The sequence below is a fragment of the Thunnus albacares genome, chromosome 9 (genome assembly GCF_914725855.1).
Source record: "Thunnus albacares chromosome 9, fThuAlb1.1, whole genome shotgun sequence".
Lineage (NCBI taxonomy): Eukaryota > Metazoa > Chordata > Actinopteri > Scombriformes > Scombridae > Thunnus > Thunnus albacares.
Window position 1 is genome coordinate 16,857,928 of NC_058114.1, and position 14,107 is coordinate 16,872,034.

The 14,107-nt window shown below is 41.0% G+C and overlaps 1 protein-coding gene across 1 annotated transcript in view; it reads right to left on the reverse strand.

The window, feature by feature from the left end:
- Positions 1-14,107, reverse strand: part of ankrd13c (ankyrin repeat domain 13C) — a 29,764-nt gene that overhangs the window by 10,892 nt on the left and 4,765 nt on the right. Inside the window, exons 3-6 of the mRNA XM_044360695.1 lie at positions 9,011-9,115; positions 4,509-4,594; positions 2,654-2,699; positions 613-679 (exon numbers count right to left, since the gene is read on the reverse strand). Of these exons, the coding sequence (XP_044216630.1) occupies positions 613-679; positions 2,654-2,699; positions 4,509-4,594; positions 9,011-9,115 (304 nt within the window). The remainder of the gene's footprint in view (positions 1-612; positions 680-2,653; positions 2,700-4,508; positions 4,595-9,010; positions 9,116-14,107) is intronic.

Sequence of the window (14,107 nt, forward strand, 5' to 3'; positions counted from 1 at the left end):
TGTAAAAAAAAAAATTGTTAATGTACTGTATGTGCATGTGTCATAGCTGTGTGAGCTAAACCTCAAGGTTGTTGAATGCTGCCTAGTGTTAGCTTTTTGCCTACAAGGCCATGAAACAAGCAAAGTGGATTCCCGCAGTAGATTCATTGTTGTGACTGCTTGTCAACATGCGTCAGAGTGTGACGAATTTCTGCTGACGCTCTTTGTAAGTGAGCTAGGCAGCACTTTAGACTCTACAGTAACTCTCCTTCTATGGAGCTCTGATTCGAACTGATGCAGAGAAGTAATAGATCTGCTTCTGCTTCCTCATAGTCCCCGGCACTGATTTCACACTCTAGTTAACCAGACTAGGATGAGAAAAAGAAAGGGGAGGTAGAGATTGAGCAAAACGCTGTTGTGTGCAGCACAAGATGACAAAGAAACCGGTAAACCTTAAAGGTAACAAAGTGCCTCAATAAAGAGGTTTTCTCTGGGTTTCCATATGGTTTTCTTTTTTCACTTTGACATAAAAATTACAAAATATATTGATACAATGCAGATAGAATTGCATTTCCTTGTCTTTAAACATCACACATTTTATTTGAATGCATTACATTTGTTGACAAGACTTGCCTGATGTTGAGACCCTGCTTGTAGATCTTACACGCATCTGAAGGCAGGATTCTGGAGAGCAAAGGCACTGCAACATGAAATGATAAGTACATGTGAAACAACGGCCTGGAAGTGCCTAAATTTAGAAAGCACACTTCAAAGCTTCAGTAGCATATAGCACTGTAGACTAGAGGGCTATATAACGTGTAGCTGTGTAGCTAAATATTTAATACCTTGCAGGCATCGCCAGGTTAAGTAACTGAAAGCAAGAAACTTCCTTTGCCGCTCCGCCATTGCACAACTCAAGACACAAGACAAAGGGGTTTTAATAGTCCAAAATGATTCTGTCAATGACTGTATTAAGAAAAAGCTGTTAGAAAATCAAGTGGAGCAGAGTACCACATGTAGTCTAAACAGGCCTGGAGGGGCACCGAGCCAGAAATCCCTCTGACGTGAGCATATATCCATGAGACTGTGGTGGTTTAAACCGGATTCTCCTCTAAGGACATAAATCAGAGATTTCAGCTTACTACCCTACAAATATAGGGTAGTTTTTAGATGTATGTCAGTACATCAAAATCTTTTTTTTTTTTTTTTACAAAATTTCCCATTACAATTACACTGTTATGCAACTAGTTTACATTTACTTACTATCATCCATTACATAATCTTGTCCACCTTGTCAATAATTCACAAAGACACAGTGAATACACAGAAGTCAGTGCCGGCTCACACTCTGAGACTGAACTTGTACAGACTAAGCAAATGCTTCAACACCAGTATCTGTGTATACATTTAGTCAGTCAACTGTCATAATTGTTATATATGTTTCAGTTGCATCATATGTGAAGGCCTGCGTTCTGTAAAAAATACACTCTGTGTAACTGGAGAAACAATTATGCTTCTGGTATTACCAAATATCACTGACATAATCATAAAGGAAGCACATCCACACTGGAAGATGGTGTGTCAGTTCATGTCCAGCAGGAGGACTGTTGACAAGGTAAACACCTTGTGCCACAGTGGCTACAGGCTGACAAACACTCACTAACCAGACAGGCACTGACAGATGAGTCACATGTTCCTGTAACACATCCCTCTATTTGTGTAAACCCTTAGGCTGCATTCACACCAAATCCAACAATGCGGCACCTTCCTGCAGGTTTGTGTGGAGGTGTGAGCGTATTTATTTGTGCTTTAGAAAGTAACCACCATGAAACAGTTAGAAAATAACGTTTTATTTCTCTGATTCACTGCTTTGTTCTGTTCGCTACCGACGCTGCCTCTCTTCATTCACTCTCTAGCTTGCTCGACCACCACTGCTCTCTCTCTCTCTCTCTCTCATGCTCTCAGCTTGCTCACACTCTCTCTGTTTCTCTCGTCTTTTTTTTAAAATGAGTCAGGAAGCCAACAACAAAGTCAACAAGTAAACAAAGTTCTTCCCGTGGGCGTCTTCGACTGGCTTACGTGATTGGCCACAGCATGACATCAGATTGCATTTCGGCAAAAGTTAACTCTGGTTCTCTTCATTTTAGCAATTGCATGTTATTGAGGAGGAAGCGGAGGCTACATGCATACTATATACACCGTATTTCCTCCGGAGCATTCAGAGCAAAGGATAAAGTTTTAAACTTTTAAACTGAGCCAGGCCAAGTGAAGAGGGATTTCTATTTTTTATTTATTTATTTTTATTTTTATTAATATATATATTTTTTTTTTTAATTGAGCAAATGCTTCTCAACATTTTTCTGTCTAAACTAAACATAAGTGAAATTTATAATGAAATGAAATGAAACATTCTATTATTGATGGACATTATCAAAGGCAAACTAAATGTAGAAAGATAGGGCTGGCAGTAGCAGCGCTGCAGCAGCAATGCTGTCTGTGTGAACACCACATGCGTGTGAGTTGCAGCAGTTCAGCAGCCGCCAAGGTAGGCAGTGTGGCCCGGGTTTTACTGAGGACACATGGTGATTTTCCAAAGTGGATAATGTCTGTGAAACAAAGATGTTTTCTGTCAGCCTCACTATTATAAGACAGCAGATGGTGGAACTTGACTCACCCCAACTTTGGAAGTCCCAGTGAAGCTCCAAGTAAAAGTCTCCAAGCTGCAAATGGAGATAAAGAAAATTCAATTACACATAAAACTACAGGGGTGGAAAAGGTGGAGATAGGCAGCTATTCATGATAAAAATGCTATATATTTGATAGTGGCAAAAGGTGTTTTTTGGGTAACCAGGAATAAATCATGTTGCAAAAAGGTTAACACACAATAAACCAGACAACCTTGCAGAATAAAAATTGGAATTGTGTGCCAAAGCTTTTCAGTTTAAATGGACCTGATTAAACATGAGCTTCCGACTCATCCACAACAAATCATGCCTGACTGCCACAACTCAATAAAGCCTAATTGTCCTCTGAGGTATGAAGCTGGGATCTACTGAACTCATCGTCACCAGTGGTGGTCTCAACCCATCCTTCAGTAATGATGTCACGCTGGTGGGGGATCATCAGTTTTGTGAGCTTTTATAATCTCTGAGAGACAATGACGCAGAAAAAAATCATCTCTGATATTCCAGCCTCATCATCCAGGAACGATCACATCATGTCACATCAAACACAGACTGTCAAGACACTTTACAGTTTACATTTAATCCTGAGGACAGACAGCCACTAAACTAGACCTTTGTTAAGTGACCTGTTTAAGCACAATTAAAGGACCAGTGTGCAGGATTTAGTGGCATCTAACAGTGAGGTTGCAGAGTGCAAACTAACTGAATACCCCTCCCCTCACCCTCCCCTTCCAAGTGTGTGGGAGAACCTACGGTGGCCGCAAAACTTGTGAAAAATGCGAAAGGCCTTCTCTAGAGCCAGAGTGTGGTTTGTTCGTTCTGGGCTACTGTAGAAACATGGCGGTGCAACAAGGTGGCCTCTGTGGAAGGGGACCCACTCCCTATCTAGATATACAGGGCTCATTCTAAGGGTAACAAAACACAACAATTCTAATTTTTGGGTGATTATACACTAATTAAAATATACTTATGAATATTATATTCCATTTCTGCCAAGTCCATTGATGCCTCTAAATTCTACATACTGCACCTTTAAAAATACACAGGGTATTAAGATAGTTTGCCTCTTTTGGTCTTGTATTTGCCCATCTGCTTAGTTGCTCCCTGACTCTCTTGTGGGGGTGGTGTTGCTACACAGAACTGGAAGCTAAAAATCGCCAGATGCTTACGCCTCCATAACATCATGGTATGAAGCTACAACTAGTCAGAAAGTCTCCTCATGAAAAGCATGTATGTCAGCCTGTGCAAATATTTACACGTGTGTGTATGTGATTAATTAGTGACATCATACAAGGCAGACAACCACAACAATGGCGGAAGGATAATTGTGGCTCTGAGCAACATGTCTGTTAGTAGTTACATGTTTACAGCATGTGTGTGTGTGTGTGTATGTGTGTATATACATGTGATGTCATACCAGGCTGCAACACAAGCACTGTGAGGCTTCATTTAGCCTTAAACAACACATCTTTGACTCTGGACAGCTGATAATGTGCTTGTGTGTCCCTGCTGGCACTACTTTGTTGTGGCAACAGTTATTTGCAGAGAGGAGGAGAGGAGAGGAGAGGAGAGGAGAGGAGAGGAGAGGAGAGGAGAGGAGAGGAGAGGAGAGGAGAGGAGAGGAGAGGAGAGTGATGAGCAGTGAAGTACACAGAAGATGTATTTTCAGCTCAGAAAAGAAAGAGATGGGACAATGAACCATGAGAGAAAAGAGGAGATAAAAAGAAGATAAGAGCAGAATGAAAAGTAAGAAGATCTAATGACCAGAAAAAAACAAACGACCTTAAGATGACAGGAGCGGCACAATTAGAGAACAGAGCAGACAACTAAGTAAGGACTACGTACTTCTTTCAGGGCTTTCAGCAGCTTTGGCCTTTTGTCCTCCACACTCTCCCTGGACTGTTGCTTAAGCTTCCTCAGCAGCGCCGTGACTAAAAGACACAGAAACAAAGAGAAAAAGAGAGATTAAGAGAGACACACGTGAGACCAAAACCATCAACAACCAAGTAGTAAATTGTTTTGTGTATAAAGCTCTGGATGAAGAGCTTCTTGTGAAGAAATATGAAAACCGCATGTAGTAGATTTATTCACAATATTCAACAACAAATTTCTCCACGACGCAGGTGTGTCATTGTGAGGTTGTTACACCTCACACATTGTTACACCTGTGTGAACGTACTGTAGGTCAGCACCATTATATCAGGAACAGTTTTTTTAATGCAAATCCCACCAACATTAGACCTGCTAAAAGAACACACGGTTTACAGTAACAATGGCATCTGGTTCAGAGACACCCTGGCTTCCTGGGGCCAGATGACGCTCCCAGCAGCATTGGACCAATCCTGGCACACACACGCCTGCAGAGATAACGTTCCAGGAAGTTCAAAGGGAACAAGCCTGAGAGATACACAGCTGCCAGCTAATGAGCTGCGCCTATAACCTCCTTAATGACCTGGGGGAGAGGCATTCTCGCAGGAGACTTCTAACCATGACAGTCTGATTAACAAGCATTCACAGCTCTTTAGCCCATTGGCTGCAGGAGACTTGCTCTTGTTTACGCAAGAAGCTTAAGAGAAAAAAGGATCCACACCCAACTAGCCAGCATTTGTTTAAATGTTATTTGCCATTTATAAGGGAGTGGTAGCATCAGTTGCTCGTAGACATAATTGTGGTGCTTTGATGAAGCCAGAAGAGGATTAAATGACAATATGACTGTGCCATGTATGAAGTCATGGAAACAGTAATAAAATTATTAAAACGTGGCAACACAGACCGCCCTACATTTAAAGGAGCAGCAGATACAATAGGACTAAAGGCAATAGTGGACATATGGCATAATCATTAGCCTAACTATCTCATACCTCCATGTGGTTAGTCAACATACACAAACATGTTGTTCATATTGTCTAACTGGTGTTCTTCATGAGCCCGCACAGAGGGGGGGCAGGGCTCGATGATACGACTAAGCCAAATGAGAGCACAGACACGTAACACACGCACATGCACATAACTACACATGCACAAATTGTCACAGACACAGCTGCAGGACGAGGGTGTCTTTGCGGCCCGGCTGCTTAATGAGTGTGGACAAGCTCTGGATGGGGTTCCTCCTGATCCTCGCCGCCTCTCAGCGGGACAAGGAAAGGAGTACAGTCTCACCATCTGGCCACGGACCACCCAGCCAATGCAGACAGAGAACCCGACACAGACCGCTTCAATGCTAAACCAAAGTGACTCTCCATGCTGGCGCTAATTCACCCAGATACTGATTAGGGCACTTTTCTGGCATTAATTAGGTGAGCGATCCTAGCAATTTCACCTCCACGCTGATGAAAAGAGACAGAGTTTGGACAATGTTGGGTGAACAGGCTTTACATCACCACAAACTGCTACTATTCAACAATTAGTCCTTGGATCTAACTGGACAACTGCTGCTGGCAGGTCTCCAGGAATCTGAGAACAGTCAATATTGACACAGGTATGCTGTGGAGTCACTGTGGTAGAGGCAGGCAGGTAGCAGTAAACAGGCTTATGTGCATATAGTTTCAAATATCTTTAACTTGTTGAGGTGTGGTCAATTATTATTACTTTACAAGACATAAAAAGCCACATTTACACACCGCATGCAGCATAAGTAGCTGTTAATGTCTGCTGTGTTCAAAATGTCTGTATAAATGTATCGGGGAGGAAAAAAATATTTTGTGAAGCTTTAGCGTGTAGGATCCAACCCTTTACAGACATTGATGTCCTCCATTATTCTTTAACACAGACCACAATCTGCTCTAATATTTTTGTAGGAGGTGTTACAGCATTTTAAAAGGAATATAATTGCACTTTGTTACTTCTACCTAGCTAAACTCAAACTGAACTTTTCAGCAGCCAGCCTCAGGTCTGGTTCTTTATTCAACAGCCAACTACCAAGCCCATTACTGTCTGCCACCCACATGGAGAAGCAGTCCCCCCCCCCCACCGTCTAATAAACACCAACATGACTGTGGCGGCCTTTAAACGAGCTCCTGAAGCTGACTCAGCTCATAATGAATAACTGCTCTGCAGAGTTCTGCTGGGATAACCCTGTGAAAGACTTCACATTCATTGCGCTGAGTAGGAAAAATAGTCACAGTTTCCTTTAGTACCTTTCTCCTCTGATGTCATCACAGCAGTCGGGTAAAATTATGTATATAGAAGAGGCCAAGTGTGATTGTTTGCACAACGTGCAGACTCAGCCGTTTCCTGAGTCAGATGTTGTAGCTGAGCTGTCACAACAGAGGCCCTGTCCTGTACTTTGGAGCGACATTAGAGAACTGAAGGAGGTGAAGAGGGTTAAATATCAACAACTGACTCTTCTCTTTGCTTTGGTGCAACACAAGCTCTTGCCTCCTAATACTTGTCTGCTGATTCGGATGATCAGCAGACTGACCTACTGCACTTGTCTGATCTCTTAAATCAGCAGACATAAACAGACGGTCCTCTGCAAACTCCTCTCCCAGGCCCGGATCTGGGAGGCGCAGTTATAGTCTTGCTGAATTCGCTTTTTCCCCAGAATACCACTGCATAAAAGTCTGTGAATCTCTCTTAGTTTGGCTTCTCACCTGGTGCAAATATAGTGATTCTACAAGGCAATAGGGGCACCAAACAACCTCCAATGAGATTTTTTTCACAGTGTTTGACTGTGAGATGTATTTGAAAGCTCTGACAAGGCTTGTAAATTAGACTGAGTTGAGATCGTTTTGTTTCACATATTGATCCAAGGTCAAAAATGAACTTCCATGGTCACTTTTTACTTAGAAGAAAACATCACTCTGAGATACTTCTACAGTGTTATACAACCATATAATAAGACTACATTACATTCATTTTTTTTATAAAGTACTGTAATTTTCTCTTTATTTTTTTACCATTCAGCATGTATGAATGCAGCAAGCAAGTGAATAAGAATTGTAGCAGCAGCTAGAAGAGGTAAGGCGTTGTCAGCGTTGAGATAAAGTGGTGTTAAGGAGTTCATTATAGAGGCTTCGGTCAATAAAGACACTTGTATCTGCTGGGAAGGTATGGTAAGTGGTATTAGAGAGTGGCATTAGAGGATGCAGTCAATGGGGACACTTTATGTTGCTTCTCTATATGATTGAAGAAAGATGCCCAAACTGTTAATTCAAAGAAAGCTCATTTTTCCTGCCATTCATCTTGATTGTAGCTTCATTGCAAATGTCTCCATGTGATATCACAGCATCTGTTTTTGTCAGTTACCGCAAAAAATATGGCGGACACACCACCAAACTAAGTGGTTAACATTTACTATTCTTAACAGCATCGGCGGCCTGCACAGCGGTGATGTGCTACCCTGTCAGCTAACATCCTGAAGTATTTTAGACAATGAAAGAACAGGCAATGATGACACTGTTGAAAGAGCACAAAGGTTTTTTTTTAAGTTTACTGAATTAGAGGAGTTGCCTGGAGGAAATCTTTCCTCTCCTGCTTTTTTAAATTCTTTTTACTCGCTTAAATATAGGCCTAGCATTAGTATGGGCTCTTCAACATCTTGGCATGGCTTTAGTTTTGTAGCAGTACTGCAGTGTTGAAGTTCAGTATGACACATTCTTATTTAGTATCTCAATGCCTCCAAAAGCTCCACCACATAGAGCGAAACCTCAGGTCTTCCTGTTCTCATTATCAACACATCAACAGCTTTAAATAGATCATTTACAAAATGCACCTATCAAGTAAAAATAGATTTATCGAAATACTATATGGCCTCACAAATGTCAAATACAAAGAGGATGGAAATGAAGTGAAATGAAGCACTATGAATACAATTAAGTAAATACTCACTACCAAACATTCATTATTCAATTATTCAAACTTGGAACGCCAGTGTTGAGAAATTGTATTTGGTCACTAGTAATAGTGGATGTGTTCATTTCAAATCAAGATATTACTCCTCAAAAATTCTGAAAATTTCAGAGCTTTGGAGCATGGGCGAAACATGGGCGGAAAATGGGTGAGACTGGGGGCTTGGGCATAATCAGCCTATGAGGAGAGAGAAAAACCTCTAATGAATTGCTTTTCATCGGGGCACAAAAGCCAGAGGGCCTTGAGGAATGTCCCCACTATCACGGGGACAAAGGAGGCAGGCCAGCATCATGGTCTCGCTGGGAGGCAGCAGTGTGGAAGAATGTGCAGAGGCAATTGTTGATTTGCATCTGTTGATCAGACTTTTTTTCTCAGTTACCACACAGGAAAACCCAAAACTGAAACTCTGTTGATGCCACATTGTTTTCAGTGAGTTGGCTGACCAACATCATCGCACCATGACCACCAGCGCCAGTCAGTCAGTCACGGATACTCACTCATCTGTCGGTCTCCGTAACTAATGGCCTCTGCAAGGGGGCTCCATCCCTGAGCGTTCTTCACCTTCACCGGTGCATTGTGGGCCAGCAGCAGATGGGCACACTCTGCAAGAGGAACAGACAGACAGACAAATAGACCGATAATTACTTAAATGATGAAAACTTTATTTGTATTGCACTGGCATTGTAGAGAATCACAGCTAAGATAAATTAATTACAAGACAGCTCAGGTTTAGTAAGGGTTACAATAGCTGAGATACAACGATAATCTTACTTATTTGTGCTTTAAAACAGAACAAAACAAACCAGGTAAACAGGTAACCAGTGAATCAATATCAATATATTTTTCACTAAATAAAGAGAGTAATAATAATATTAATTAATTCCACCCAGAAGCTTAATTAGTTTATCAGTGCAAAACAACACTCTGCATATGATGGACAGATGGACATACAGAGAGATGTGATATTTAGCAAAAATTACCGTTATTAAAGGAAAAAACGCCAATGGATAAATAAGTTTATGACTGTCCTCATTTGTCTGTTTGATGATCTTTTCTGGTGCTACATGTCTACTACACAGACTGGATGCAAACTGCCCACCCAAAACTCTCATAACAACAAAAGTAACGGAGTTATTTTATTTAGGCTACTATAAAGGGCTTTAGTAAGTTGATACTGAGTTAACATTTCATATCTCCCATCAGCTGTTTCCTGTCAGGAGCCCTGATGTTGCTATGGCGACATTAAATTCATACTCAGAGCCCCATCATCAAACAGACAAAAAGCCTTAGAAACTAATTTTAACTCCAGGCTAATACTGTCTTCTAGAGGAGAACCAACCCGAAATAGAGGTCTTACACTTTTACTAGCTTGACTTTTACTTCTGTGCTGCCTGTTTCTGCTCAAATGCTGCTGCTTTTTGTTCAATCTGATGCATTTATGACAATCGTATATGAGTGCTGCAGTAAATTCTGATGCAAGTGTGGGGTGATGGCTATAATGAAACAAACTGAAGATGTTTTTTCATAGCATCAAAAGGACGATTTAAATATATTCCTGGTTTTATGAAGGGACAGATTGTGTGTGGGATTGAAATGATAGCTGACCCATTAACCAAAGGGCCATATGGGACCTACAGTTATACAAGACTGTATCCTACTTTAGAATCTCTACTGCTAGAGAACGGGGAGTCAAACTTCACAAAAGACATCCCCTGGTATTATGTAGAGTAACCCTCAGAGCTGTGCTTGTGTTCCAGCAACGGGAAAACAGCCAAAAAGCCTCATCCCTGCTCTATGGCGAGATCAGCAGTAAGTGCGGTACAAAATCCCTCCACTCTCTGGGCAGCCTGTCAACAAACTACAGCCAGCCAAAAATGAAGCCTGTTGTTCCGGCTCAGCTGTCAGTTTTGTCGTGACATCATTCATTATAATGTTGGCGCCTGTACAGCTCTGTCTCAGCGCTGAGCAGGAGCAGTCACAGTCCTGTGAGCAGCAAGCAGCCCAAATGCAAAGCATAAGCTAAGCGGAGCTGCTAACAGTCGCTGCCGCTGAGTGGATATGTAGGGCTCGCACTCGATGGGGCAGGGACTTGGGCTTTATTACAGTTGTCTGACCGGCTTTTTCAGTGAGCATTTAGGCTGACAAAAGCTGCATACATGCTCTCAATACAGTCTGTCTTTCATTGCAAGCCTTTGAGTTAACCCTGTTAGTCATCTGCACAAATTCAAACCGGTTATTGCTCTCATGTTCAGACTTGTTTCTCCGCTAGACATCCGTACGGCCGCTGTTATAAAAACCTGCCTCGCAGAGCCAACCTGGTGTCCAAACTAAACCTGTGAGATGAAAAGAATGACTTCTACCATTTGAAAATAGAAAGTAACACATAGGAACATTGTCACACGGTCAAAAATACCACATCACCTCTCTGATCTACATACACACTATGTTTTATTAACAAGAAAGAGGCCAGGGTGTCATACATTTTTTATGACAAAGAGAAATACATCCTGAAACGCTTCCTAATTAAACATATTAACCATACAACAAAGAGGAGCGTGGCTATCCTGAGAGTGTAGTTGCGGAAATATAAAAAGGCATTTTATGACCGTACCTAAAGCATTCAAGCTGTCTTCTGTTTTTTAAAACACATTATCACTTAACACTGCACTGCTGGCTTCAAGGTGGAAAGCACGGCAAAGAGAATCAAAATGAACAAAGACAGGCCACTGGGAAGTCATTGTGTTCACACCAGGGGAGCAGCTGTACTTCAAAGACTTGGCCCATTACTAGTCTGTATGCGTGAATTCTCATTATATTTCTGTGACGCGATCTGCATGTTAAATGCTGAATAAGGGCTGGACCATATCGATATTGTGACAGTATTGTAGGGATGACTATTGGTGCTTTCACATAATATTTACACAATGAGATTTTTGATAAATAATCATCAGTAATGTGGACATAACGAGTAAGGAGGTAAAGTAAAATAATAGAAAAGCTAGAACAGTCTGGTAAGTTCAGAAAATTACATCACTTCACTGTAATAAAGCCTTTAAAACCAGGAAAAAGACAACACTTGTGCCATATCACGATGTTATGATATCCAAAATCTAAGATGATATCTAGTCTCATATCACGATATCGATATCAATATACGGCCCAGCCCTACGCTGAATACTGTCAAAAGGCTGACCACTTCAGACAGATTGACTGATATGGCCCATATTGCATGCTTTAATCAAATACGGAAGCGGCTTTGGCACCAGGGTGGCTGTAACTGCAGAGTGGCACACAAAGAGCCTCCCATCTGCAAACAAAACAGCAAACCTCTGTGTTTATGCATTAGTCTAATCTGTGCCTGGGCTCAGGGATGCAGCAGCTGATAGCAGAGGTTAACGCCGAGAAAATACTGGCGGCCAAGTGCTTGCTGTCTGACGTAAGCCATTCCCCAGAGCCTTTGACCTATATATCACCCTGCTAAATCCAATGATTGTGTAATAATAATAAAAAACATTTAGAATATATACATTACATAACCATCGAGAGAACAGTCACGCCATGTGTCCTGAGCTGCAGAACTGCTAGCTTCTGGACTGGCTTTTGGCGTTTTCCGGTACAAGCGGTAGACTGTGCCTGGCTTTGAGAATAAACTGATATTCACAAAAAGCCCTGTCTGGAATTTTCAGTTTCAAATTTTTGAACTACTGGTTTATGTAAACAGTGTCACGGCTCTTATCAATCAGATGTAATTGTCTTTTTAATAACCATCTCTTAATTGTTAGATACAAGGATATCTAACAATTAATTTAATTATCAGTTTATCTGCAGATTATTTACTCAATTCAGTGATCAATCATTTTGTCTACAAAATGTCCATCATCATTCCCCAGAGCTCGAGGAGACATATTCATTGCTTGTTTTGTCCAACTAACAAATATATTCCGTTTACTGAATAAATATCAAAATATGGCTTCACATATATGGCAAAATCCTCACATTTCAGAGGTTAGAATCACAGAATATTTGGTATTTTTGCTTAAAAAGTGACTGAAACAATTGAACGACTATCAGTCAACAGTTGCCAATTAGCAGTTAAGACACTGACCACAAAGCGCAACATCCATGAGTTGTCTAACTGGGGACCTTTGTTGCATCCCCATCTCTCTTTCCTCACATTTCCTGTTACTACTCTACTGCCGACTAACCAACATAGGTGTAAAAATGCCCAAACAAGTTGTTTTTTGTTTAGTCTAACTGATTCATTGACTAGTTGTTTCAGCTCTGTATCATACAGTCATAATATGAAGTCAAATACAGCTCTGATGGGGTTTTCTTTTTATTTTCCTTGCAGGAAGTTGGCAACGAAACAACAAGAAACAGCTGCTGGGTATTCATTTGAATCAAATCAAAGATGGCTGCCTCAATACATTAATATTTAGCCTATAAAACATTAGCCATGGTTTGCTGTCTGATTCGATCCGATATGCAGTTGTAAAAGTATTGATGAAGAGAAGTCTCCCTGTGGGTTGATTGCATGTGCAGGAGTTGTACAAAGATCTTGCTCAAGTCGCATACAAACCAAACAGAAGAATGAGGGAGGCAGAGCAGGCTGGAGAAATAAAGTGCTAATCTAATGCTACACTATGTGCAGTGGCTACAGATGGTGCATTTGTCAAGAGGCTCTGTGGGCAGTTAAAACCCCAACCATCCCACTCTGATCGACTTTGAGTGCATCTATAAAATTACTTTTTTTTGCTCACTTCCTCGCCATCGATCACACACACTCAGCAACCAAATCAAACAGGAGTTGGAAGAATCACACTGTCACAGTCTCTGAGGCAAAGCTGAAAACTATTAAATGTCACTCTTTCACGTTATGATTTTTTCACTGACTAAAACCTATGCTGATGTACATGATGAGACTCTGAGTTCCTCCTCTCTCTATTTGACGAGCAGATCCTTTTTTTAGTGATGACCTGATAACATGTGCTTGATGTGTGCTGTTTCAGAGGAAGTAACCCGGACAGACCAGCACATTGGCTCCAAACATTCACTAGGTTGTTAGATTTTATCTCTGAAACCAATTTAAATTATTATAGATTTTATCTTCATAGCCATGGGAACACATATCACAACCGCTGGACAAAAAGAAACGTTTTTCTATCCTTTAAGAGGACATGACAAGAAACAGGAACAGAAAAATGGCTTCATCTTGTACCTCGGACAGCAGTGTCAGCCTAAAACTGGGTGTGAAATTTGGTATTTAGAGTACTGCAAGTTTCTATTTCCAGAGAATGCAACACTGTTGCTCGTACTGAGTCAGAGAGTGACGTGTTGTGGCATATTTACTCATTGGAAAAATTCACTGTTGTACAATCACATGTGCATCACTGATGTATGACATTCAATGGGCAGGTTTCTGATATTTGTTCTGTCATTTATTTGGGTTCTTCAGTTACTGATTTCCCACTTTTTCAAACATTTGTTTTGACATCCCCCAGAGATAAAGTATAGTAGTAATATAAATGATAACAACAGAGATAGCATTTCATACAAGACTGAATATATGGGGATTAAAAAGGATGCCTTGATGC